Genomic DNA, 26,393 nt, shown 5'->3' with positions numbered 1-26,393 from the left:
CTGTGCTCCTTAAGGGTCGCTTTCCAGCAACCTGAAGGGCACAAAATCCAGGATTCATGCTTCCTGTTAACAGCTTGGCTATTTAAGTTCGATTTATGAGTTATGTCACCTAGAAGTTGAGAGTTAAGAGTTATTTCGCCATGCAGCTGTGATTCATATATGTGTGTGTGTGTATATATATATATATATATATATATATATATATATATATATATATATATATATATATATATATATATATATATATATATTAAATGGAGAGTTATAGGTATTGGGAAGATAGAGGGAATATTTTGAGGAATTGTTAAATGTTGATGAAGATAGGGAAGCTGTGATTTCGTGTATAGTGCAAGGAGGAATATCATCTTGTAGGAGTGAGAAAGAGCCAGTTGTGAGTGTGGGGGAAGTTCGTGAGGCAGTAGGTAAAATGAAAGGGGGTAAGGCAGCCGGGATTGATGGGATAAAGATAGAAATGTTAAAAGCAGGTGGGGATATAGTTTTGGAGTGGTTGGTGCAATTATTTAATAAATGTATGGAAGAGGGTATGGTACTTAGGGATTGGCAAAGAGCATGCATAGTTCCTTTATATAAAGGCAAAGGGGACAAAAGAGAGTGCAAAAATTATAGGGGGATAAGTCTGTTGAGTATACCTGGCAAAGTGTATGGTAGAGTTATTATTGAAAGAATTAAGAGTAAGACGGAGAATAGGATAGCAGATGAACAAGGAGGCTTTAGGAAAGGTAGGGGGTGTGTGGACCAGGTGTTCACAGTGAAACATATAAGTGAACAGTATTTAGATAAGGCTAAAGAGGTCTTTGTGGCATTTATGGATTTGGAAAAGGCGTATGACAGGGTGGATAGGGAGGCAATGTGGCAGATATTGCAGGTGTATGGTGTAGGAGGTAGGTTACTGAAAGCAGTGAAGAGTTTTTACGAGGATAGTGAGGCTCAAGTTAGAGTACGTAGGAAAGAGGGAAATTATTTTCCAGTAAAAGTAGGCCTTAGACAAGGATGTGTGACGTCACCGTGGTTGTTTAATATATTTATAGATGGGGTTGTAAGAGAAGTAAATGCGAGGGTCTTGGCAAGAGGCGTGGAGTTAAAAGATAAAGAATCACACAAAGTGGGAGTTGTCACAGTTGCTCTTTGCTGATGACACTGTGCTCTTGGGAGATTCTGAAGAGAAGTTGCAGAGGTTGGTGGATGAATTCGAATTCCTTGCATTTTTCAAATCTCTAGTAAGGCTGATGCATGCAGGGGATGAGATGAAAAGCTGTAAGCCTTCTCCCTGAAAGCTGGCTGCCTTGGATCAAAACGTGTAGCGCATGCTACACGCCAAGGTATTGGTCCAGTGTGGGTAGATTGGTAAAGCACTGCGTACCTTGTCCTAAGGTTCGTAGGTTCGAGTCTCCTTCAGCCAGAGATCAGTGTTTGTGTATATTTCGCATGCTCTCGCGAATTCCTTGCATTGTTCAAATCTCTAGTAAGGCTGATGCATGCAGGGGATGAGATGAAAAACTGTAAGCCTTCTCCCTGAAAGCTGGCTGCCTTGGATCAAAACGTGTAGCGCATGCTACACGCCAAGGTATTCGTCCAGTGTGGGTAGATTGGTAAAGCACTGCGTACCTTGTCCTAAGGTTCGTAGGTTCGAGTCTCCTTCAGCCAGAGATCAGTGTTTGTGTATATTTCGCATGCTCTCGCGAATTCCTTGCATTGTTCAAATCTCTAGTAAGGCTGATGCATGCAGGGGATGAGATGAAAAGCTGTAAGCCTTCTCCCTGAAAGCTGGCTGCCTTGGATCAAAACGTGTAGCGCATGCTACACGCCAAGGTATTGGTCCAGTGTGGGTAGATTGGTAAAGCACTGCGAAACTTGTCCTAAGGTTCGTAGGTTCGAGTCTCCTTCAGCCAGAGATCAGTGTTTATATATATATATATATATATATATATATATATATATATATATATATATATATATATATATATATATATATGTCGTGCCGAATAGGCAGAACTTGCGATCTTGGCTTAAATAGCAACGCTCATCTTGCCATATAGGACAAGCAAAAATTTGTGTATGCAATAATTTAGCCAAAATCATTCTGAACCTAACGAAAAAAATATATTTCACTGTGTTTGTTTAGTATTAAATTATTGTAAACAAATCTAAAATATATTTAGTTGGGTTAGGCTAAAATAAATTGTTCTTGTTATAATAAGGTTAGGTAAGTTTTCTAAGATTCTTTTGGAGCAAAATTATAATTTTTTACATTAACATTAATGAAAAAAATATAAATTTAAACGTATAAGAGAAAATTTTAGAAAGGACTTAATTTTAAGTGAGTTCTTGCTAATTGACCAGTTTTACATATTCGGCACGACATATATATATATATATATATATATATATATATATATATATATATATATATATATATATATATATATATATATATATATATATATATTTATATATATATATATATATATATATATATATATATAATATATATATATAAATATAGCATTAGAACTGGACAAGATTCCAATGCTCTATTTATTCATGTAAGAGATTTTAACCATCCAATTGATTTTCAAAAAGTTGAGAAAGTAGTATCAAGCAAGTCCATGGTCGACAGGAATATAATTGAATCTTGTTTCATAAAAAGCAGTTTTGACAATAATATGAATATTTCCTTTGGTTTATATAAATTAGATCCATTTATAATTAATAGAATTTGGGAAGAATTTAATAATACACTGGACAAATAATATTTTTTTAATTTTCTTGGGTAGAATAGTTTGTTGGTGAGTTGTGCAAAGGACCTGTCCAGTTGGGCCGGCGCGCGTCAGGTGTTTAACCGTTGTGGGATCTGATAGTGAGGTGTTGGCCAGACCCCTTGGATGTTTTACTTTCATAGTTCCTTGATAATGTGAGTAGTCACGAAAGCGCTTGGAATTTTTCTATTCTTTCAGAGTGGTTGTTTTGCATATTCTGAAATCACCTGTTTACTGTGATCTTATTGCATATATATATGTATATATATATATAATATATATATATATATATATATATATATATATATATATATATATATATATATATATATATATATATATATATATATATATATATATAGCAAAGAAATCACCGTTTTTGACGTATATATACTCATAAATTCTAACGGCTTCAAATCAAGCAGGAGAAAGCTGGTAGGTCCACATGTTAGAGAATGGGTCTGTGTGGTCAGTGTGCACCATGTAAAAAAAATCCTTCAGCACGCAGTGCATAATGAGGAAAAAAAACTCCGACCGTTTTTTTTTTAATTAAAATGCCGACTTTGTGGTCTATTTTCGTATAGTATTTATGGCTGTATTCTCGTACTGATAAAGCCACTGGATGCCGAAACGTCTACAATAAAGATATCCAGATGTTGCACATGTGTCTTTACTTTCATTTTGTTGGTATTTTATACCTTTCTTGCACGATCTCTGACGTGACAGAAAAGAGCATTGTTAGTGTCGGCAAGCCTAACACTATTTTTGTGCTCCCTAAGTCTGTCAGAAAGAGATCGACCAGTTTCTCCTAAGTATTGAAAAGGACAGGAGGAGCAAGAAATAGAGTAGACACCAGGAACATCTGTAGAGGGAGGGGAGTTATGAACGAGATTAGTGCGAAGAGTGTTAGTCTGGCGGAAGGTAAGCTTGATGTCTAAGGGACGGAGAGAATTGTTGAAATTAGAAAGACCGGAAATGTAGGGAAGGCAGAGGATAGAAGAGTTCCCAGGAGTAGAGAGTTTGGGAGAGAAGAAATTACGTTTAGCACGTGAGAGGGCAGAGTCTATGAAATGGGAAGGGTAGCCAAGACGGGAAAACGAATTATGAAGAGTGGAAATTTCTGCTGGAAGGAACTGAGGATCACAGATGCGGAAGGCACGGAGAAAGAGGGAGATAAGAACACTTTTCTTGACAGGGAAAGCATGATAGGAAAAGTAGTGAATGTACATGCCACTGTGCATAGGTTTTCGGTAAACGGAAAAGGAAAAACCTGTATCTGAGCGGTGGACATGGACATCAAGGAAAGGAAGCAAGGAATTAGATTCCCATTCAGCTATAAACTTAATGGAAGGGGCAAGATTATTAAGAGCTTCAAGAAAAGGTTGGAAGAGACTGGAGTCATGAGGCCACAGAGCAAAGATGTCATCCACATAGCGGAGCCAGAGTGAAGGTTGCACATCGAGGGTAGGAAGAAGAACAGTCTCATACCTCCCCTCCCTCTACAGATGTTCCTGGTGTCTACTCTATTTCTTGCTCCTCCTGTCCTCTTCAATACTTCGGAGAAACTGGTCGATCTCTTTCTGACAGACTTAGGGAGCACAAAAATAGTGTTAGGCTTGCCGACACTAACAATGCCATCCTATTGACTGGTCTTCTGCTAAAACTGTCTTCCCTACTTCCAACTCGAACAGTCGCCGTCTAGTTGAATCCTCTCTAATTCCTTGTATGAATCTTAGCCATGGCTTCGTCTCTGTAGATGCCTTCCTCTCCCACTACATTGTAAAATGCTCCAAACTTCAGAACACCCGTGACTTAACCTGACTCCTCATTTTTTCTTTTTCTTTTTCTTCTTCTCCCTCTTCCCCTTTCCTCTTTCCTTTTTCTCCTCTGGGTTGTCTTTCTCTCTTCTGTCTCGTGTTTCTGTTCCTTCTTCATTTATTTCACCACTTCCCCTTTCACGCACCTCTGTGCGTTTGCTCCCCCTCTGTGGGCACCTAGCTCCCTTGAAGTGCTCCCCTTCCTTTGTAATTGACTGGCTCGTCCTCCCTATTCCCCACTTCTACCACTACCACTACTACTACCTCTTCTTCTACTGCTACTACTACTACTACTGCTACTGATGAAATTAAGAAACATGTACGGTGTCTGGGTGTCTTTGTTGTGGACGTTTCGCCATCCAGTGGCTGGCTGGATGGCGAAACGTCTACGATAGAGATGCCCGGGTGTTGCGCATGTGTCTTAATTTCATCTTGTCGGTATTATATACCATTCTTGTACTACTACTACTACTACTACTACCACCACCTCTTCCTGCCTATTTATAGCCGTCCTGCTCCACTTCTGGTTAGTGTGACTTTGTAAATGGTTCAAGTCGGACCGAAACGTCGTCGTAAGCTTCTCTCTTTTATGTGCGGATTATTTGTGCATCGTTCCAGTCACGGTATTGTGCCTTTTTGTTATTTAATAACCCAGAAATAAGTTATTGATGTTATTTTCCTTCTCCTGCGAAGACTTTTTATAGGAGCATCATGATTTTCTCACACGTTATTGAGGAGTGATGGTTCTATAAAGCTAGAGAAGGCATTTGTGATATGTATTACCGTTTTGTTTTATGGATTTTATTTTCCTCAAAAAAAAAAACAGCAAATTTCAATATTTTGTATAATGCAATTTATTAACATTTGGCTCATCCCCTTCTGCTCGATGATTATCTAGCTCATTATCTTTCGTCTGATGTCAATTAGAACATTGTACAACTTAACAAATTTGTAGAAACAGGAATGGTGTAAGAATATAACAATTTTATTTTTTTTTTCTATCTAACTTTAAAGAAAAAAAGTGAAAAGAAACACGTTGTCTAGGTTTCAAATGCTGCTTGAAACACAGGGAAAAATTCATTAAAATTAGAGAGAAAACAAAGAAAAAGAGGCAAAAACGTTCTTTCCCCCCCCCCCTTAAATTACGTTGTGTAAGAAAATATAATTATTGGTAAAAAAGAATGAAAAGATGGGATAGTAGGGGAAGTGGAATATTCAAATGGCTTTTAGGAAGAAATCCAAATATTCTTCCTTGAAGCCCTTTTATTCACCCCTCCGAGGCTAAGGGTCTCAATTAACACCAGAGATGAACCCCATCATATATATATATATATATATATATATATATATATATATATATATATATATATATATATATATATATATATATATATTTGTGTGTGCGTGTGTGCGTGTGTGTGTGTGTGTGTGTGTGTGTGCGTGTGTGTGTGTGTGCATTAAGATCACAGTAAACAGGTGATTTCAGAATATGCAAAACAACCACTGTGAAAGAATAGAGAAATTCCAAGCGCTTTCGTGACTACTCACATTATCAAGGAACAATTGTTCCTTGATAATGTGAGTAGTCACGAAAGCGCTTGGAATTTCTCTATTCTTTCACAGTGGTTGTTTTGCATATATATATATATATATATATATATATTATTATTAACTCACTGACCGATTCCCACCAAGGCAGGGTGGCCCGAAAAAGAAAAGCTTTCATCATCATTCACTCCATCACTGTCTTGCCAGATGGGTGCTTTACACTACAGTTATGAACTACAACATTAACACCCCTCCTTCAGAGTGCAGGCACTGTACTTCCCATCTCCAGGACTCAAGTCCGTCCTGCCAATTTCCCTGAATCCCTTCATAAATATTACTTTGTTCACACTCTAACAGCACGTCAAGTATTAAAAACAATTTGCCTCCATTCACTTCTATCAAATATGCTCACGCATGCTTGCTGGAAGTCCAAGCCCCTCGCACACAAAACCTCCTTTACCCCCTCCATCCAACCTTTCCTAGGCCAATCCCTACCCCACCTTCCCTCCACTACAGATTTATACACTCTCGAAGTCATTCTGTTTTGTTCCATTCCCTCTACATGTCCGAACCACCTCAACAACCTACTCTGTCTTACTCTTATTTTTTTCAATAACAACTCTACCATACACTTTACCAAGTAAGCACAACAGACTTATTTTCCTATAAATTTTGCACTCTTACCCCTTTTGCCTTTATACAAAGGAACTCTGCATGCTCTTTGCCAATCCCTAGGTACCTTACCCTCTTCCATACATTTATTAAATAATAGCAACAACCACTCCAAAACTATATCCCCACTTCCTTTCAACATTTGTATCTTTATCCCATCAATCCCAGGTGCCTTAGCCCCTTTCATTCTTCCCACTGCCTCACGAACTTCCCCCACACTCACAACTGGCTCTTCCTCACTCCTTCAAGATGTTATTACTCCTTGCCCTATACACGAAATCACAGCTTCCCTAACTTCATCAACATTTAACAATTCCTCAAAATATTCCCTCCATCTTCCCGATACCTCTAACTCTTCATTTAATAACTCTCCTCTCATATTTTTAACTGACAAATCCATTTGTTTCCTAGGCTTCCTCAACTTATTAATCTCACTCCAAAACTTGTTCTTATTTTCTACAACCTCTCTTTTTCTCTCCATATACTCTTCCCTCCTTGCATCACTTCCACTTCGTAAAAATCTCTCATATGCTATATATATATATATATATATATATATATATATATATATATATATATATATATATATATATATATATATATAATATGAAAGTTCACTTTTATTCTAAAATCAATCCACACAAACGTTTAGAGACGGTAACACACATTTATATATTGTGCAGTTGCAAATTTGTAACCTGCTTCAACTATTCTTTTTTGAGTGCAATGATGGAGAGGAGGTTTGACTTAGGGATTACGCTAATACCTTCCTTGAATATCACAGCGACCGAAATACCTCTCGTTATACTTAAATGTAAGGGAAGGCCTTCAGCTATAGGGATAATAGAAAATCAGAGGGAGTGGAAAAGATTCAGGTTAAGCCCATGGAAGGAGACAAACGGTTCAATTATTTGCACGAGTATCCAGGAACCTCCCTTAAAAAGTAACTTCCCTGAAAATTAACCTCATTACTCGACTGACTATACTAATTATTTTGCCTTCATTCCCTTGTCATATTTTCTTTTAAAATTATGTATGGTATCTTACTAACCTGTGTCAGTTACATTCTACTAACTTGTAATCCTAAGAGTAAACAAGCATTTGGTTGAAAAGTATGGTTTAAAAGTATTTATTTGTGCAAGTTGTGTGATCTGTCTCCCTCTAGTCGCGTGTCATGAGCCTGTCCTTATTAACTCTTTCTAATTTCCTAAAGTTTCAACTTCTATTCCATATAATTCAATTTTGGCAATTTTTTAATTGCGATAAGTTTTTTCTTAAATACTCTTCTTAAATACTTTTTTTTTGTCATATTCAATGTGGATGAGGGTGACATGGCTGAATTCAAGATGAGTCTAATACTAGGACAGTAATGCTATAAATTAATCTGTGTTACGGTTCCTGAAAGCATTTCTCGTTACCTAATTTTGTGTATGCTTCTGAAATTAAACTTTTGGTATGTGTCTCAACTGATATTCTCTAGAGTGATTTTTACTTTCATATGGTTTACCTTAATCGATTTCTGTAGAGCCTCTTCTCACTTGTTTTCTCAAAAACGTCTCGCAGCCCATTCCAGTCATCTCGGAGCTTATCTTAGCCTTCACTGACTGTCATTTTAATCATTAATTCCACATAATTCAAAACCAGCCCTGATCCTCAAAAGACTCCATTCACGACCCTTGCCCATATGATAATTCATTCTTTTTTATTACTGCCTTCTGTCTTAGATATTAACGGACCTATTTAAAGTTGCTAAAATTACAAAAACTTTCGCATTCAGACTTCAGTTATGAGGTCTGGTTCTACACCCAGCTGAAGGAGCCATGATCTCAGGAACCTAAAACAAGTAACTAAAAGGAATTATTCTTCTCATCTGTGAAAATATTTTGCTTAAAGTATATACTAATTAATATGAACCTTGTTAATAAAAATTATAATTATGTAGACGTATTCAGTTGGAAATTTCGTTTTTCATTAATGTGTTGTGATAAAAATAAGATAATTGCACAAGTAAATAATATAATTAAAATAGTTCTGAATAATACATTCAATTAATTTTGTTTAATAGTCAACATGCATTTTTATTCTGAATTATCATGAAATAAATTAAATGTAATATGAATATTTCCCAATAATTCTATAAAAATATGAAATAAACTTCTGTCTTGATTTTTTTCATTATTGAAAAAGCAATTCAAAATTTTTAAACTCCATTTTCATGATGCTAGGAATGCCACATTTTGATGAAGTATATCTTCATTTCTTCTAACGTTGAAGTCCATCAATAACAGCGCTGATGCGATCACATGGCTCATGGTTTGAGGAATCACCTGTGACAAGCCTACACAGACTTCCTTTGTAACAATCTTTGTCACAGCTCCAGTCATCAGGTATATCTGACCATGTATTTTGTGTATTCCTGAAATAATTAATGGAGTTACTAAATTATTTGACATAAATAACTAAAAATATTAGACAATAACTCTATTCTATTTCATGGCACGGTGGTGAAGGGTGAACCTGTTAGATTTATGACACACAGCAATAAGGAAGGAATGCAGTGTTTACATGTGAAGGCGGTAAAAGGCTAAAACTTTTACAGAGACATAACACAGTATTTAGGTAGGTAATGCAGTATTTTCATGGTAAATTAGAGACGTGATTAACCCTTCTCGACTTTACAAGGGAAATACTGCATTATAGACTCATGACACACAACATTTAGGAAAAGACTGCAATATTTTCTGACAAATCGATGACAGACCCAACGAATTCAACAGTCCGACATGAAAAAAGTTAAAAAAAAAAAATATAGGAATTGATAGAAGAGTGGAAGATAATAGATCATTTATGGAGATCGATAACTTGAATATGTGTGAAAAGGCTTAATCGGCCTGTATCAGCACAAACAATGACAAAATCGTCCCTGTACATGGACGACACTATTATAATCATGAGGTAATTAATATAAGCACATTGATGCTGATTAGAAACAAGTTAGTACTGAGTGCACATCTTTGTAATATTAAAATAAAATTGGGTAAACATTATCAGTGACCGGAGCACAGACGAAACAGTATATCAAAAAAGTGTTAAAAACAATAAAGCAAACTCGAGAGGTTAATAAGAAAAGAAATCATAGAAAATGAAGTGACATCACCAGTATCCTTCCTGAAGTCGAGAGGTCATCCATTTTAACAAGGTGTCGTTCAGCAAAGGTAAACATGTATTACAAATGAATGTACTGTATCTACATGAAATGTAGTCACTGGTGCAACGGCACCACCTGCAGCTAAGCTGCAGGTGGTGCCGTTGGGATGATAGAGATGGATCTATTGCGGACTATTGCGGGTTCTCAACCAAAAGGGCAAAATATCCTCAGAGAATATCCATATGATGACCTGTAACTGTAAAATGAAGGTTAAATGGTATAGGTGTTATGGCTACGGTCATATACATTATCTGGCCATGTAACCATACTCTGGCATCTCTACAAGGTTAAATTTAATCATGTATAACACGTTATGGTATTGGGCTCATCACTATGAGATCTAAAATGAAGCAAAGTGGCTTCCCGGACTGATTTGAACTAAGGAAAGCCTGCAGATCAATATAGCCCCTGAGAAAATTAAAAAAAACTGGGAGACCATTTGGTAGCTTCTACACGTCAAAACATGTGAACTATGAAGAGATGCATAAATAATGGAAAAGCTGGAAGACGAACTGAAACTACCGAGCGTGAAAACATCTTGAGGAGATTGGGTTCAGTCCCATCTTCCAAAATAATGAGACATGAAAGACTAGTTGCCTTCCTCTAGAATTCCAGGATAAGAGCAAGTAATCATCAAGAAAGCAATAAAATCGTCATCTTTCCATTCCCACGTTGACGATGAACGCAAATGAAGGCACGCAGCATTTTGGGGTGAGTATAATGCCGAGCACATCTCCTGAGGTGCAAATCAACCAAATAATTACTGCAGCATATGGGCAGCTAGCAAACTTAAGAATATACGTCAGGCTCATATTGGAGTATGCAGTACCAGTTTGGAACCCATACCTAGCCAAGTATGTCAGGAAATTAGAGACAGTGCAAAGGTTTGCAACGAGGCTAGTCCTGGAGCTAAGGGGAATGTCCTGCGAGGAGAGGTTAAGGGGACTCGATCTGACGACACTGGAGGACAGGAGATATAGGGAGGATATGATTTAAAATACTGAGAGGAATCGACAAGGTGGACAGAGGCAGAATGTTCCAGACATGGGACACAGCAACAAAGGGTCAAAATTGGAAGCTAAAGACTCGGATGAGTCACAGGGATGTTAGGAAGTATTTCTTCAGTCAGAGAGTTGTCAGGAAGTTGAATAGTCTAGAAAGTGATGTAGCAGAGGCAGGATCCATAAATAGCTTTAGGAAGAGGTATGATAAAGCTCATAGAATAAGGAGAGTGACCAAGTAGCGACCAGTGAAGAGGTGTGGCTAAGGGCTGTGGATCGACCGTTGCAACCACAATTAGGTGAGTATGTACACACTATCGGCCTCAAGTGAAGCATAGTTTGGTGGTAGAGCATTCGGCACACAACCGAGAAGCCCTTGGTGTGATTCTTGGATAGGACGAGATCCAAAGGCAGGTCTCCTTACACGCGTTTAATATGGTGAGCTAACTGTAAATAGATGCAGCACCTTGCAATTACTTAGATGTTGTCGGTCACCTGCTAAAGAAAGACAGAAGAAAATTAACGAAAATAAATTAATCTGCATGGTATTCTTTAGTTATCCTTGGATAATAACATTTAAAATATCTTAGTCTTCTACACAAATAACCGCCAGAGGAATTAGGAGCAGCCACAAGAGTATAAGAGTATTTTCACTCCAACGAGAAGTTTATCAATCCACAGTGTAAGCTCCCCCGTTCTTGCCCGATTCGCATAAGCGGATCTCGAAAGAAACAACTGACCTGCTAGACTCTCAAACACTACCCAAATCACTGGCAGATAGTAAAGGACAATACATGACCAATTGATTGATAAACAGGGCCAGAGTCAAATCACCCAGTGTAGTGGGCTCCCTCCAGCAGGCTGCAGTTCCAGAGACTGACGCAACGTCCAGGTGAACTAAAGTAGATGGATCTATATACACAGCACATTAAGTCATGGACATCCTGGTGAAGGATGACCCAGCCAGTGCAGCTCAAGGCATCCAAAAATATTGCAATCACTCCACCTCATTAACGAATTTGCTCTTGGGATGCAATTCCTGTGAATTCTTTCACCTTTCTCGCATTCCTAATGCACAACGTAGAGCATTTCATGTAAACAAGATAAACATGATTTTTGTATATTCAAGTCTCTTTTTAACGCCTCTGTCAGAACCTCCTCCTCCTCTTCTTTAGACATATCTTACATTCACACCAGATTTATAAATCTAATTCATAAATCAATGACTGTTCGATAACTAGTTGAATTAAGGTTAATAATGTAAATACATTATTGACGTAAACTGTGTAATGTTTTAGCCTGGGCTGTCAAAAATACAGGTTATTATATTTTTTATAGTTCAGGAAAAAATTACTTGAAGGAACTCAAAAATTATTTCACAATTACTAATTCATGAAAAAGGGATTTATATACTTACAATTCATATTTTTTGAAAAGACTTTCATCGGTAGCCATATTTAAAACAAGTTGGTCAATACTAGCTGGAGTCAAAGATGTTATACCATAGGATTCTTGTGTTGAGTACCTGTGAAAGACATTTTTTCAAGTGCGAATGAGAATGTTTCAAAAGTTCACATGTGTTCTGTGACAAATTAAGCCATTACGTAAATACTTTGGTAACGTAATACATGCGAAAATATTATGTTACGTATTATATCAGAGTTAATTTGACACTGGAGTGCAAGATCATCAAACCTGAGACTGAAATCCGGAGTGCCGCCCTCCATATTGGCCTCTGTCAGGTTCATGTTGTATGTTTCCACGTCTATCACTGACTGAAATCATTTTTAAAATTTAAGTAAAAAATGCATTGGAAATTTAAGCCAATTAGTATCTGCTTAATTTGTGTTACTAATACGTCATTTAGTAATAAACTCTTTTCCATCATTTTGTATATTTGTTAATTAAGTTTTTGCATCAAGAAAGCTGGTACTGAGATGGTAGTTATTTGCTGACTACTGGCACTTTAACTGTCTTTAGGTACTGAAGATTCAAACGTTTTTGAACTCTAAAACACTTATTTACGTCAGGTTTATAAACTGTCGACTGCATATATATATATATATATATATATATATATATATATATATATATATATATATATATATATATATATATATATATATATATATATATATATATATTTATATATATATATATATATATATATATATATATATAATATGTATGTATATTTCAAAATTCAGAAAAAGATAATCAATTAATAAAATTATCATGGAATTAATTCAGAATAAAATGGTACAAGTATATGACAGTGTTGATCAAAATAATAATTCTTTAGAATAACAATTGAACAGAGGACGCGTTAATGAAACATGTAAGTAAAAATGTGTCAACAATAAATTTAGAACTGCATATCGCTTGTGGGTTTAGCGCTTAGTTATGATTATAATATTAAAGAATTAAATTTCTCAATTTAATAAATATATTAACTTCCAAACATGACATCCCTGTTTCATGATACAGCAAATATTCAGAGATAAATAAACATAACTGAATGTGCTCAGAAAATGTAAGTGTGTAGTGCTGATATGTTAACCTAAGGGTCTATATTAGTAATATATAAACTTTTGCTGACCTGTTTAGCTACAGCAAATTGGAACTGATTCATTGTTGAATTTATCTGGCACAGTTAAGGCCATTTTCTTGTACCAGTTATTTCCCATTACATTAAAATATTTATTTATTGTTCTGACATTAGCTAATTGGTTAATTGTATTATGCGTCTAGTTATGCTAAATTAGGTAATTAAAATACCTTATTGTTACACATAATTTAAAAAATAAACTCAAACTATTTTATAAAAAAAATAAGTGATATGTAATAATTGGACTGGAATCCAAACTGGTTGTACAAACCCAAGTTGCGTCCTGATGTCCACCGTCAACCGTGAAGACTTTAAAGGACGGGTTATGGGCACTGCCTGTCGTACCTGCAATTTATTTTTATTCTTATTCAATATTCTCCTTTAGAATTTTACAGTTTTATAGTATGCAAAATATTTAGTTACAGTTCAGATATACATTAGCAGATGAATATTTTCTGTTGATATAATGCTGTTAAATATTGAAGTTAATGTCAGTCGAACGCGAAAATATTGCTCGTTTGAGTTAGAAATATCAGGGACGTTGGTGCCTGATATTTCTATATCATATGATGATAACTAGCAAGTTCATCTCTCCTTTCATGAAACTGAGTCACCTTTACTTGATCAAGAAGTTTGTGTGTCTTGGGCGTTTCATTAATCGTCGAAATTTTACTCCTTTATTCAGCATTATAATGCAGTGGAATAAAGGACTAGTGTATTTGTGTCCTCGATGATTGTGTCTCGGTCAATGGCATTCCTGGACATTTACGTCCTTTTTTCTTTTTTTTTTTGTTTCCCGATCATTTGCGTACCACTCTTGTAAGTATTACTGGGTAACAAATCCCACGTTATATACGCTAAGCCTCTTTCTCTTATCATAACATTGGTTATGTTCTGGTATGCTGATGAAATCTGCCTTTCCGTTTTATTCCCTTCATAAAAACAGGAGACCTGCCAAACAATCAGATATTCAACTTGGAGAGCTACTGAGTTATTTATAAACTCCTCTTCAACGGGGGTCTCCTTGATGCGGCGAAGAGGCTCTTGGTCTAAGGAATTTAACCCTTTGGTCTCCTACCTCACACCGAACCTAAGTGCCCCCCAATCCTCCCTTCCCTATTCCATCCTCCCCATCCCCCCCTTTTTCTCCCCCTTTCCTCCCCTCTGCCATCCTTCCCCTTTCTCTGTCCCATTTCTAGTTTCTGAGGTCCTTCCCTCTGGCATTACGGTTTCTAGGTAGGGGGAAGTGTGCTGGGTTTCATCCCACTCCATGGAGTCCCTCAGGAGTGGTGTTTGCCATAGAATCTGAATTGCGTGGAAGTGCCCTGCATCCTTCCCGAATCTCCGAGAAGTGGGGAGGGTGTCCTGCAGAAGATAAGTGTACCTCCAGAGGCTGCCTGTTGGTTCTGGAAGGCGAGAGTCGAAGGAGGTATACTTTGTGGCGGGTTTCCAACCGCCCTCTCTTTGGCTCAGTAGATGTGAGGTTGCTATCCTGGAGCGCTGGTTTGCTGGCGTATAGGGTAGGGAGTGGCACAGGTTCCATGCTGCATCTGCACTGCTCGTGGGTTCGAGACCCTCTCGGAAGAATGGAAGAACCTAAAGCCCTTCCATGCTTTCTAGTGACTGTTCCTCCAATGTCCTTCTATCTTTTTCTTTAAAATAACCTCTTCAAGGGGGAGGGGGCTCTTTGACCTGGCAAAGAGGCTCTTGGTCTAAGGAATTAAACCATTTGGCCTACTTCCTCACACCGAACCTAAGTACGTTCCAATCCCCCCTTCCCTATCCCACCCTCCACATCCCCCCTTTTTTCCCCTCTTTCCTCCCCCTTCCAACCCTCCCCTTTCTTCCTCTCATTTGTAGTCTCTGGGGTCCTCCCCACTGGCATTACAGTTTCTAGGTAGGGGGAAGTGTGCTAGAGTTCATCCCACTCTGTAAGGTCCCTTGGGGGTGGTGTGGTTTGCTGTGAAATCTGAATTGTCTGAAGGTGCCCTGCTCCCTTCCAGGATTTCCGAGAAGTGGGCTGGGTGCCTTTCAGATAATGGGTGTATCTCCCGAAGCTGCCTGTTGGTTCTGGGAGATGGGAGCCGGAGGTGGTATGCTTTGTGGCAGGTTTCCGACTGCCCTTTCTTTAGTCCGCCAAGATGGCTCGGTAGATGTGAGGCTGTTATCCCAGAGCACTGGTTTACCGGCATGAAGGGTAGGGTATGGCACGGGTTCCACGCTGCATCTTCACTGCCAGTGGGCTTGAGGCCTTTTCGGATGAGGGGATGAATTTCCGGCCCTTCCATGCCTCCTAATTACTGTCCCTCCGCTGTCACTCTTTTATTCTTTCCATCTTTCTCTTTTTAAATAACAAGAAAGGAGATTACACAGGAGAAACACCTTTATTATGGAGTCTGCTCAGGTCTTTGGTCAGTGAAACCCTTCCTCCTTCCAGGCCCCTTTCTGATTCCACACCTTGTTCTGACCCATCTACATTATTGGACCATTCTCAAGACTCTTCTCATACCTCAGTACCTTCTGCCGGTGACACTCCGTCACCTGCTCCAGGTGCTGAGGTGCCACCCATTTCTGCTTATGCCACTGCTTCTTGGACGCCTTTAACCATGGGTCCGGCTTCCCCGAATATGGTACGACGGTTTTTGGATCGCTCACCTCCCTCAGGTCAGTCTGCCCTTCCAGGTCTGCTCAAAAATAACCTATGCGACACTCACTACCTTTGTGTACCGGGTTTACAAGTACACAATGGATTAAATTCTTTTCCTTACAAAGAACGTCTCAAACTGATTACCTTTCTGATCATGGAATTGTTAGAGCTCTTTTATGGCACATTGGCCAAAATATATCCATCCACGCTCTTCAAAGCGGTGTGTGTGTGTGTGTGTGTGTCGTAACAGTACAGAATTCAGAACAAGCTCATGCTCTCTCCCATATCATTTCAACAGATAACATACCAGTCACTTTTCGTGAATGCGCTACTCTCAATTCTTGTAGTGGTATTGTGATCTTAAAGCATACCATTGTACAGAGTGATTTTTTTGCCTTCCAGTGATGATATTTTAGAACAATTAGCCCTTCAGGACCATTTTGTTCTTAAGGTAGATACAGTGGAACCTCAAATATCGAACTTGATTCATTCCAGGAGTTAGTTCTAAATTCGAAAAGTCTGAAAAGCAAAACAGTATTTCAAATAAGAAATAATGGAAATAAAATTAATCCGTTTCAGAAACTCAAAAATATTCACAAAAAAAAAAAAACTTTTCATAGAGATTAATTATAGTTTTACATGCACACAAGAAATATAGCGTTCAATTATGTGTTAATAAATTTAAATAAACATATAAAATAACATTTTACTTACCTTTATTGAAGATGGGAGATGGCATCTGGAAGATAGGGAGGAGGAGAGAGGGAGTTGGGGTTAGTGTTTGGAAGGAGAATCCCCCTCTATGAGGACTTTAGGTATCAAAGCCCTCTCTGGGGTTACTTCCCTTCTGTCTTTTAATGCCACTAGGACCAGCTTGAGAGTCACTGGACCCCTGTCCCACAAAATAACTGTCCACAGTCCTCTGTTTCTGGTGCCTCTTTAAGATTTCCCTAAAATGGGACATGGTTCTGTCACTGAACTTGTTGCAAAGATGGCTTGTTTCAGCTTGCTCAGGGTGTTACTTCTCCACAAACATTTGGACATCATTCCACTTCTGTATTATTTCCTTCTTCACATCTATAATGTTTCTCACTCTCTTTACCACAGGGGTACCACTAGCAAGTTTCTTTGGGCCCATTGTAGCTTATTTCACAGTCCCACAAGCACTAAAGACAATGAAATAATCGTGAAATGTTTGTATGAAAGCGCAGGTTAGTGTTCACTCAAGCATCAACAAAACCAGACTGGCTCAAGGTGCCTGCGTTGGGACGCAGACAGAGCAGGCTGCCGGACAGGTCCGACACCCGGCAGTTCGAAAATAGGGGCGAGTTCGATAATACGGACAAAGTTGGTTTGAAAAAAGGGTTCTATTTTCGAAGATTTCGATAAGCGATACGTTCAAAATTTGAGGTTCCACTGTACATATGTCCTGCCTGCTCATGGGTGGAGGTGCTTTTTTAGTAACATTGCCTGCTTAACCTTCGACTGCATGGCCTACCATCCTCTATATTGCAGGCCATCGCCTAGAGGTCCATAAAGTAGTCCCCACTCCCCAACAGTGTCGTAATTGCTGGCGTTTTGGACATACCACTAAATACTACAGATCTACGATGGAATACCTGGTCTGCGGTGCAACAGATCATTCCAGTATGTCTTATAGTCTTCCCCCCTCTTGTCTCAGTTGCAATGAATCTCCTCTTTTTCACACTGTTGTCAAGTCTATCGTAATGAACGAGAGATCTGGTATCTTAAGGAGCGTGAGGGCCTTACTTAAGCTATGGCTGTCTCTCAGCATTGCCTTCAGGGTAAACTTCCTCGTGTCCCATATGCTCGAGTAGCCTGAAGACCTCCAGCCTCGACGGTCCTCTCACCTCCCAATCCCTCTGCGATTATGTTTTCTAGGGTCACCCTTGTTTCTAATTGTTTTGCAGTTTTATTCCCTGAAACTTCTACCTCCATGCCTCTTCCTCCTTCTACTTCTTCATCTCACTCGCTCGCTTCTCAGTCTACTTGACCTCACAGACCTACACTTCACGTCTATCACCTGTAAAGTTGAATTTATCTTCTACCTTTGGGCCTAGTTCTCACCCCTTTTCCAACTCTCACACGAAGGTGGAGGTTCACCCCCCCCTTTGTGTAGTCCCCTCTTCTCCTGTTCCCTTCCCCCCCCCCCCGTCTTCTTCCATAGTTCTCTTCCAACCTCCTTTCTCTCCTGTTACACTGCAAGACTCTTCTGCCCATGCCAACGCATCTCTCGAGGTTCATACTCCTTGTCCCCCTCAGACCTCTACTTGCTCTACCTCTCCTGTCTCTGACATCATGGTATCGTCAGCTTCCTTAACAGCTGAAATGTTAGACACTATCTCCATCTGTAATGCAGAGACGACACCCTCGATGGACACCGACGTGCCTCCTCCTACCCCTTCTTTTTCACGACCCTCACAACAATCTTTTCCTTCACAGCATTCTGATTCCTCGTTGCTTACACGCTTACCGTTAACCCCACACGTTGACTTTATTGTTGTCATTTTTATTTCTGTACATAATATCTTTTTTACAATGGAATATTCGTGGCCACAGGGACAACCGGGGAGAACTCCAAATGTTGCTCTCCCGGTTGTCCCCGTTATGTGTTGAGTTACAAGAGTCCAAAATTCATTTTGCTATCATTCGCCCCGTCTCGGGCTATGTTCTGTTACATTCTTCGGATCCTTTTCTTGTCGAAACATTTAATGAAAGCTCGCTTCTTGTGTGCTTTGGTATACCGTATCAACAAGTTTTTGTTCGTTCTCTGTTGCATTATACTTCAGCTCGTATTTATTTACACAGATATACCATCTGCTCTCTCTATCTTTCTCCCTCCTGTGCATTCTGTATCTCAGATATTGCGTTTTTAATTTCTTCTCTTCTGCTACCCATCTTGTTGTTGGGTGATTTTAACACTTACCATCTTCTGTAGGGAGGGTCCCACTGTGATTTATGGTCATCAGTTGGAGACCCTTCTTTCTTCTCATTCTCTTCATGTTTTAAATACGGGTGCTCCTACCCCTTTTGACTATCACACTCAGTCTCTTTCTTGCATTGATCTTTTTCTCTGCTCCTCGTCAATTGCACTCGATTACACTTGGTCTGTTCTCCCGGATTTCCACGACTGCCTCGTAGCCCTCATTGGCAATTTGCACGAGCGAATTGGGACTTATACTCTCATCTTACCACTTTTTCAGGCAGGCATTCCCTGACATGCATGCCTTGGTGGTCTCCTGCATGTGCCCGTGCAGTTCGTTTGAAATGTGCTGCGTGCAGCTGTTATCGATATAATTTAACCTCAGATCGTCTCTTGGATTTTAAGCTGGCAAGGGCAGTTGCTTGCCGCGTCATACGCAACGCTACGCAAGACTACGTGTCTACCATTACCTCGTCTTCCCCTGTGTGTGCAGTTTTGAAGAAGGTAGGGAAGTTGTGTGGTGAGTACACCTCGGACCCAGCTCCCGTTTCGTGCGTTGCTGGTGTCAGTGTTATGGGACCTCTTGAAGTTGCCACAGAACTCGGGAACCTTGTCTGTCTCCCAAGGGCTTCACCTTTGTCCCTCATGTCTTGCGACTAAGTCTACCAAGGATCAATTGCCCTTGGATTTCTCCTCTAATGGAATGGAGTCACTTAACTTACCTTTCACTCTCCTAGAGCGTGAGTCCACACTTTCCTCCTGTCAGTCATCAGGAGCTGGGCCTGATGATATTCATATCAGTATGCCAAAACATCTGCATTCTACTGCCCTTACAGTCCTTTTGCTTTGTTTCAATCTTATTTGGATGCGAGGGGTTCTCCCTCGACAATGGAAATCTGCCACTGACCTACCGTTTCGGGGCTTGACACCTCACACTATCGTTCCATTGCTCTAACCAGTGTAGTCTGCAAGGTGATGGAACGATTGGTGAATAGACTTTCTGATATGGTATTTGGAGACTCACAGTAGTCTTTCTCTTAACTATCATGGTTTTCGCTAGGGGCGCTCTAGTTTGGGCCCCTTGCTCCACTTAGATATGTATGTGTGAAATGCCTATGCTAACTAACACTCCATCTTAGCAGTCTTTCTTGATGTTGAGAAGGCATATGACACCACTTGGAGGTATAACATTTGAGACCAAGCCCACTCTTTAGGCCTCCGCTGTAATCTGCCAACTTCCCTTACTACATTCTTATCTGACAGACATTTTCGTGTCCGAATTGGTGCCTCGCTTTCGTCAGACATTGTTCAGGCCGACGGTGTCCCACAAGGTTGTGTCCTTAGCTCTACCCTTTTTCTCTTGGCTAGAAATGCCGTACCTTCCGTTCTTCCATCGCATATTTGGTCATCACTTTGTGGATGACTTCTACATACCATACGCAGGCGCTGACTGTCGTCTGGTAGCAGCCTACCTTCAGGATTCAATTGACCGGGTTTCTTATTGGCCACTTCTTATGGATTTAAATTTTCTAGTACAAAAACCCCTTTCATTACCTTCACTAGACGTCCTTTTGTCCCAAATGTTCCATTGTATTTACATGGCTCACGTATTCAAGAATGTGATGCGGTCAAGTTTCTTGGCCATCTCTTCGATCGCCGGTTGACATGGACACCTCACATTTCCTCTTTGAAGGCTGTTTGCCATGATCGGCTGAATCTCCTGAAAATTCTTGCGCATCGTTCGTGGGGTTCAGAGCGCCGGACTCTCCTCCGTTTGCATTCCACCCTAGTCTTGTCCAAGCTGGATTATGGCGACCAAGTCTATTCTGCAGCTTCTGTTACATCATCAGGGTCTACGTTTATGCCTTGGTGCCTTTCGTTCATCCATTGCTGAAACCTCTATGCTGAGGCGAATTTCCCTTCCTTAGCTGATCGTCATGATGCTCATTGCCTTCATTATTTTGTCTGCTCTCATGACTTTCATGTTCCGTCTATTTATAGGTTGGTCTCAGACATTAGTAAAAGCCCATTATTTGTTCAACGCCCCTGCTTACTCCAATTTTTTCTCTTCGTCTTCACTCATTCTGGTTTTCTCTCCACTTGCTTCCCTTGTATGTTCATTTAGCATCTGCCTTTTCCCTTACCCCATGGGAGGTTCCGAGGGTTCATGTCTGTTCTCCCTTACTACCCTGCGCCAAAGCTCTCCTTCCTATGACTGCTTCTCGCTCTTTTTTTCTAGATCACTTACGGTCGTATGCTCATGCCGTTGCTGTTTATACAGATGGTTCTAAATCTTCTGATGGTGTTGGGTACGCAGCAGTGTTCCCTGACGGTGTCCAAGGACATTTATTAGACTCAGCTAGTATTTTTACTGCCAAGTTGTATGCCATCTTCATAGCGCTTCTTTTTATTACATATATGTCTCCTACGACGTTTGTGGTCATTTCAGAATCCCTCAGTGCCTTACAAGCCATTAAAAAGTACGACTCTCCTCATCTATTAGTCCATCGTATTCAACTATGGTTGCTCCGTGTGGCTAGCAAAAACAAAGATGTCGTTTTCTCTTGGGTCCCTGGACACGTTAATGTGCAGGGCAATGAACAAGCTGATGCTCCTGCGTGGTCAGCAGTACACGAGCTTCCGGTTTCCTATAGAAGTATTCCGTTCAGATATTATTTTCCAGTCATCTCTGCCATCTCCACGGCCATTGGCAACAACGGTGGTAGGGCATGTACCATAACAAATTGCGCTCTGTTAAACTGCTTTTAGGTTTGTGGCTATCTTCTTACCACCGTTGCCGTTCTCGGGAGACTCCACTCTCCCAGCTTCGCATTGGCCATATGCGCCTTACCAATGGGTATCTCATGGAACGATGCCCTATTCCTCTCTGTGAGGTTTGTCGGGTCCCTATTTCGGTTCTTCACTTTCTTGTCAATTGATCGGTTTGCCAGCGAACTTACAGGATTTATCTCCAACGACGCCGTCACCCTACCAATCTTACCTTATCTTCCCTTCTTACAGAAGGTCCTGCCTTTGACTTACAATCACTTTTTAACTTTTTGTCAGCAACTGCTTTACTATGCAAACTTTGACACATAACCCTTAGTGTCCCTTCCACCCTTTTTCTCCCCTCACCTCTGATCCACTCTCCACCTAGCTGTTTATAGCTGCAGCAATATTTTCTGCCCTGCAGCGATGTATGACCCTTGTCGGTTTAGCGCTTTCTTTGATTATAAGAATAATAATATTTATATACAACCCCCCTCCCTTCTCAGGGAAGGTGGTATGTGAGCGGGTGGAGGAGTTCTCAACCTACCCTAACCTCCACCGACCAACCTCATTCTCCTTGTGAGTTGAGCACAGTACACACGCTTCTTTGCTTGGTTCTACAGGTTTTATATATATTGGAACACAAATGCCTGGGACATAAAAAAAAAAAGACGCAAATGTCCAGGGATGCCAGTGACCGTGAGGCATTTGACCGAGACACAGTTGTCTAGTAACCGACTGTCCTGTCCCAATCGAATATATATATATATATATATATATATATATATATATATATATATATATATATATATATATATATAAAAACTGTAGTGTAAAGCACCCTTCTGGCAAGACAGTGATGGAGTGAATGATGGTGAAAGTTTTTCTTTTTCGGGCCACCCTGCCTTGGTGGGAATCGGCCGGTGTGATAATAAAAAAATAAAAAATAAAATATATATATATATATATATATATATATATATATATATATATATATATATATATATATGTAATCCACATAATTGAAAAGAAATTTTATTGGTACTCTACATAGAGGTTCACTGAATTAAGCATTTATACTGAAATTAATTATGCTATAAAGAATAATCCTAATTATTTGGTACCTGCAGGAGTGATAAATGCTGCAGCGACGGGTCGAGTGTTGTCGTCTGGATCATAATAAACTTGTAAAGAGTCGCCATGTGTGTGTCCTAAAAATATTGCTCGAATTGTTGACTCATATCTGTCAACAGGAATTCGAGAGAGAAAAATCTCAAAATTAATGCTGTAATTATTCCAACTTAATATTCGTCCAATATATACAAAAAATGTTAAGAAACACGCAAGATTTCTTTTATTCAGACTTTCAATTATAGTACATTAATGAGAGGGCAGAAACTGAATAATCTTAGGCACACATGAATGCAAAGGTATCGTTATCAAACAAGTGTAATTAAATCAATGTGTAAGAACATCTGTGCAGTACATGAGAGTAAGAGCATCTGTGCAGTACATGAGAGTAAGAGCATCTGTGCAGTACATGAGAGTAAGAGCATCTGTGCAGTACATGAGAGTAAGAGCATCTGTGCAGTACATGAGAGTAAGAGCATCTGTGCAGTACATGAGAGTAAGAGCATCTGTGCAGTACATGAGAGTAAGAGCATCTGTGCAGTACATGAGAGTAAGAGCATCTGTGCAGTACATGAGAGTAAGAGCATCTGTGCAGTACATGAGAGTAAGGGCATCTGTGCAGTACATTAGTGTAAGATCATCTTGGACAGACATGAGTGTATCCTCAGTCTTACTTCAATAACCTTGAAATATGATAAATACGTTCGTTAAAACATTAAAATATAATTCCTTTTAGACACTGTCATTAATAAGAATATGCTGGAAAAGGAAGGGAAATATTAGTAATATTGTACCTTATTCATTAAACCAGAAGGAGAATCTTTAAATGGTTGCCTTAAGTTTCCTTTCGTTTTTTTTCTATTTGTTCCGTCCTTCAACTTTTCGTTTTATGTCATTCATAACGCGAGAAGTCCTCATCCAATGGCCTTCAAATTTTCAATGCATATGTATGGTAAGCGGAAACAGATTTTTGGAACAATTTGCAAGTGCACATGATTGTGATCAAAATTATTAAACCCATAACCTGCACACTATAATGGCTCCTATAAATTCCGAAACGTTTAGTGGCGTAGCTTTAAACGTTAAAAAAATTCCCCCCCATAATTCAAAGAAAACCGAAGTAATATTCAAGCGTCTAGGTACAGTTTTTTTTTGTGAAAAATTGTGAACGGTCAAGTTAATCTGCTTTGAATGACTTTTGTATATAATGGCTGATGCATCTTATTGCTAAGATAGTACAGTACTTATTATGTTTTGTTTGTGTTGTGGCAAATTTGTTAGCTTAATTAATAATTATTATTTAAGCTAATTTTTCACTACTAATTATAATTAGTATTGAAAAATATATAAACATTGAAATCTGTGCTTTTGCTGGAGAAAAATTTCTAATCAGCTTCAAATTTTTACCACATGTGTAGTTCCTGTCCGCAGCGTCATGCTGTTACTGGGTACCACATGTGTAGTTCCTGCCCGCAGCGTCATGCTGTTACTGGGTACCACATGTGTAGTTCCTGCCCGCAGCGTTACGGTGTTACTGGGTACCACATGTGTAGTTCCTGACCGCAGCGTTACGGTGTTACTGGGTACAACATGTGTAGTTCCTGTCCGCAGCGTCATGCTGTTACTGGGTACCACATGTGTAGTTCCTGACCGCAGCGTCATGCTGTTACTGGGTACCACATGTGTAGTTCCTGACCGCAGCGTCATGCTGTTACTGGGTACCACATGTGTAGTTCCTGTCCGCAGCATCATGCTGTTACTGGGTACCACATGTGTAGTTCCTGCCCGCAGCGTCATGCTGTTACTGGGTACCACATGTGTAGTTCCTGCCCGCAGCGTTACGGTGTTACTGGGTACCACATGTGTAGTTCCTGACCGCAGCGTTACGGTGTTACTGGGTACCACATGTGTAGTTCCTGACCGCAGCGTCACGGTGTTACTGGGTACCACATGTGTAGTTCCTGCCCGCAGCGTCATGCTGTTACTGGGTACCACATGTGTAGTTCCTGCCCGCAGCGTCATGCTGTTACTGGGTACCACATGTGTAGTTCCTGACCGCAGCGTCGTGCTGTTACTGGGTACGACATGTGTAGTTCCTGACCGCAGCGTCATGCTGTTACTGGGTACCACATGTGTAGTTCCTGACCGCAGCGTCATGCTGTTACTGGGTACCACATGTGTAGTTCCTGACCGCAGCGTCATGCTGTTACTGGGTACCACATGTGTAGTTCCTGACCGCAGCGTCATGCTGTTACTGGGTACCACTTGTGTAGTTCCTGACCGCAGCGTCATGCTGTTACTGGGTACCACATGTGTAGTTCCTGACCGCAGCGTCATGCTGTTACTGGGTACCACATGTGTAGTTCCTGACCGCAGCGTCATGCTGTTACTGGGTACCACATGTGTAGTTCCTGACCGCAGCGACATGCTGTTACTGGGTACCAAATGTGTAGTTCCTGCCCGCATGTGTAGTTCCTGACCGCAGCGTCATGCTGTTACTGGGTACCACATGTGTAGTTCCTGACCGCAGCGTCATGCTGTTACTGGGTACCACATGTGTAGTTCCTGACCGCAGCGTCATGCTGTTACTGGGTACCACATGTGTAGTTCCTGCCCGCAGCGTCACGCTGTTACTGGGTACCACATGTGTAGTTCCTGACCGCAGCGTCATGCTGTTACTGGGTACCACATGTGTAGTTCCTGACCGCAGCGTCATGCTGTTGACCGCAGCGTCATGCTGTTACTGGGTACCACATGTGTAGTTCCTGACCGCAGCGTCATGCTGTTACTGGGTACCACATGTGTAGTTCCTGACCGCAGCGTCATGCTGTTACTGGGTACCACATGTGTAGTTCCTGACCGCAGCGTCATGCTGTTACTGGGTACCACATGTGTAGTTCCTGACCGCAGCGTCATGCTGTTACTGGGTACCACATGTGTAGTTCCTGACCGCAGCGTCATGCTGTTACTGGGTACCACATGTGTAGTTCCTGCCCGCAGCGTCATGCTGTTACTGGGTACCACATGTGTAGTTCCTGACCGCAGCGTCATGCTGTTACTGGGTACCACATGTGTAGTTCCTGACCGCAGCGTCATGCTGTTACTGGGTACCACATGTGTAGTTCCTGACCGCAGCGTCATGCTGTTACTGGGTACCACATGTGTAGTTCCTGACCGCAGCGTCATGCTGTTACTGGGTACCACATGTGTAGTTCCTGACCGCAGCGTCATGCTGTTACTGGGTACCACATGTGTAGTTCCTGCCCGCAGC

The 26,393-nt window shown here is 40.2% G+C and overlaps 1 protein-coding gene across 2 annotated transcripts in view; it reads right to left on the bottom strand.

Annotated features, from left to right (window-relative positions):
• Positions 1–8,813: 8,813 nt before the first annotated feature.
• Positions 8,814–26,393, bottom strand: part of LOC128703332 (sphingomyelin phosphodiesterase) — a 127,006-nt gene continuing 109,426 nt past the window's right edge. The window contains exons 9-13 of one of the 2 annotated variants that reach the window (XM_053797959.2): positions 23,116–23,234; positions 13,903–13,976; positions 12,719–12,798; positions 12,441–12,548; positions 8,814–9,230 (exon numbers count right to left, since the gene is read on the bottom strand). In XM_053797959.2, the coding sequence (XP_053653934.2) occupies positions 9,077–9,230; positions 12,441–12,548; positions 12,719–12,798; positions 13,903–13,976; positions 23,116–23,234 (535 nt within the window). In that variant the 3' untranslated portion in view covers positions 8,814–9,076. The remainder of the gene's footprint in view (positions 9,231–12,440; positions 12,549–12,718; positions 12,799–13,902; positions 13,977–23,115; positions 23,235–26,393) is intronic. The other variant, XM_053797960.2, reaches the window with a different exon arrangement.

The sequence above is a fragment of the Cherax quadricarinatus genome, chromosome 15 (genome assembly GCF_038502225.1).
Source record: "Cherax quadricarinatus isolate ZL_2023a chromosome 15, ASM3850222v1, whole genome shotgun sequence".
In the NCBI taxonomy this organism is placed as follows: Eukaryota; Metazoa; Arthropoda; class Malacostraca; order Decapoda; family Parastacidae; genus Cherax; species Cherax quadricarinatus.
This window is presented reverse-complemented; position numbering and strand designations above follow the sequence as displayed.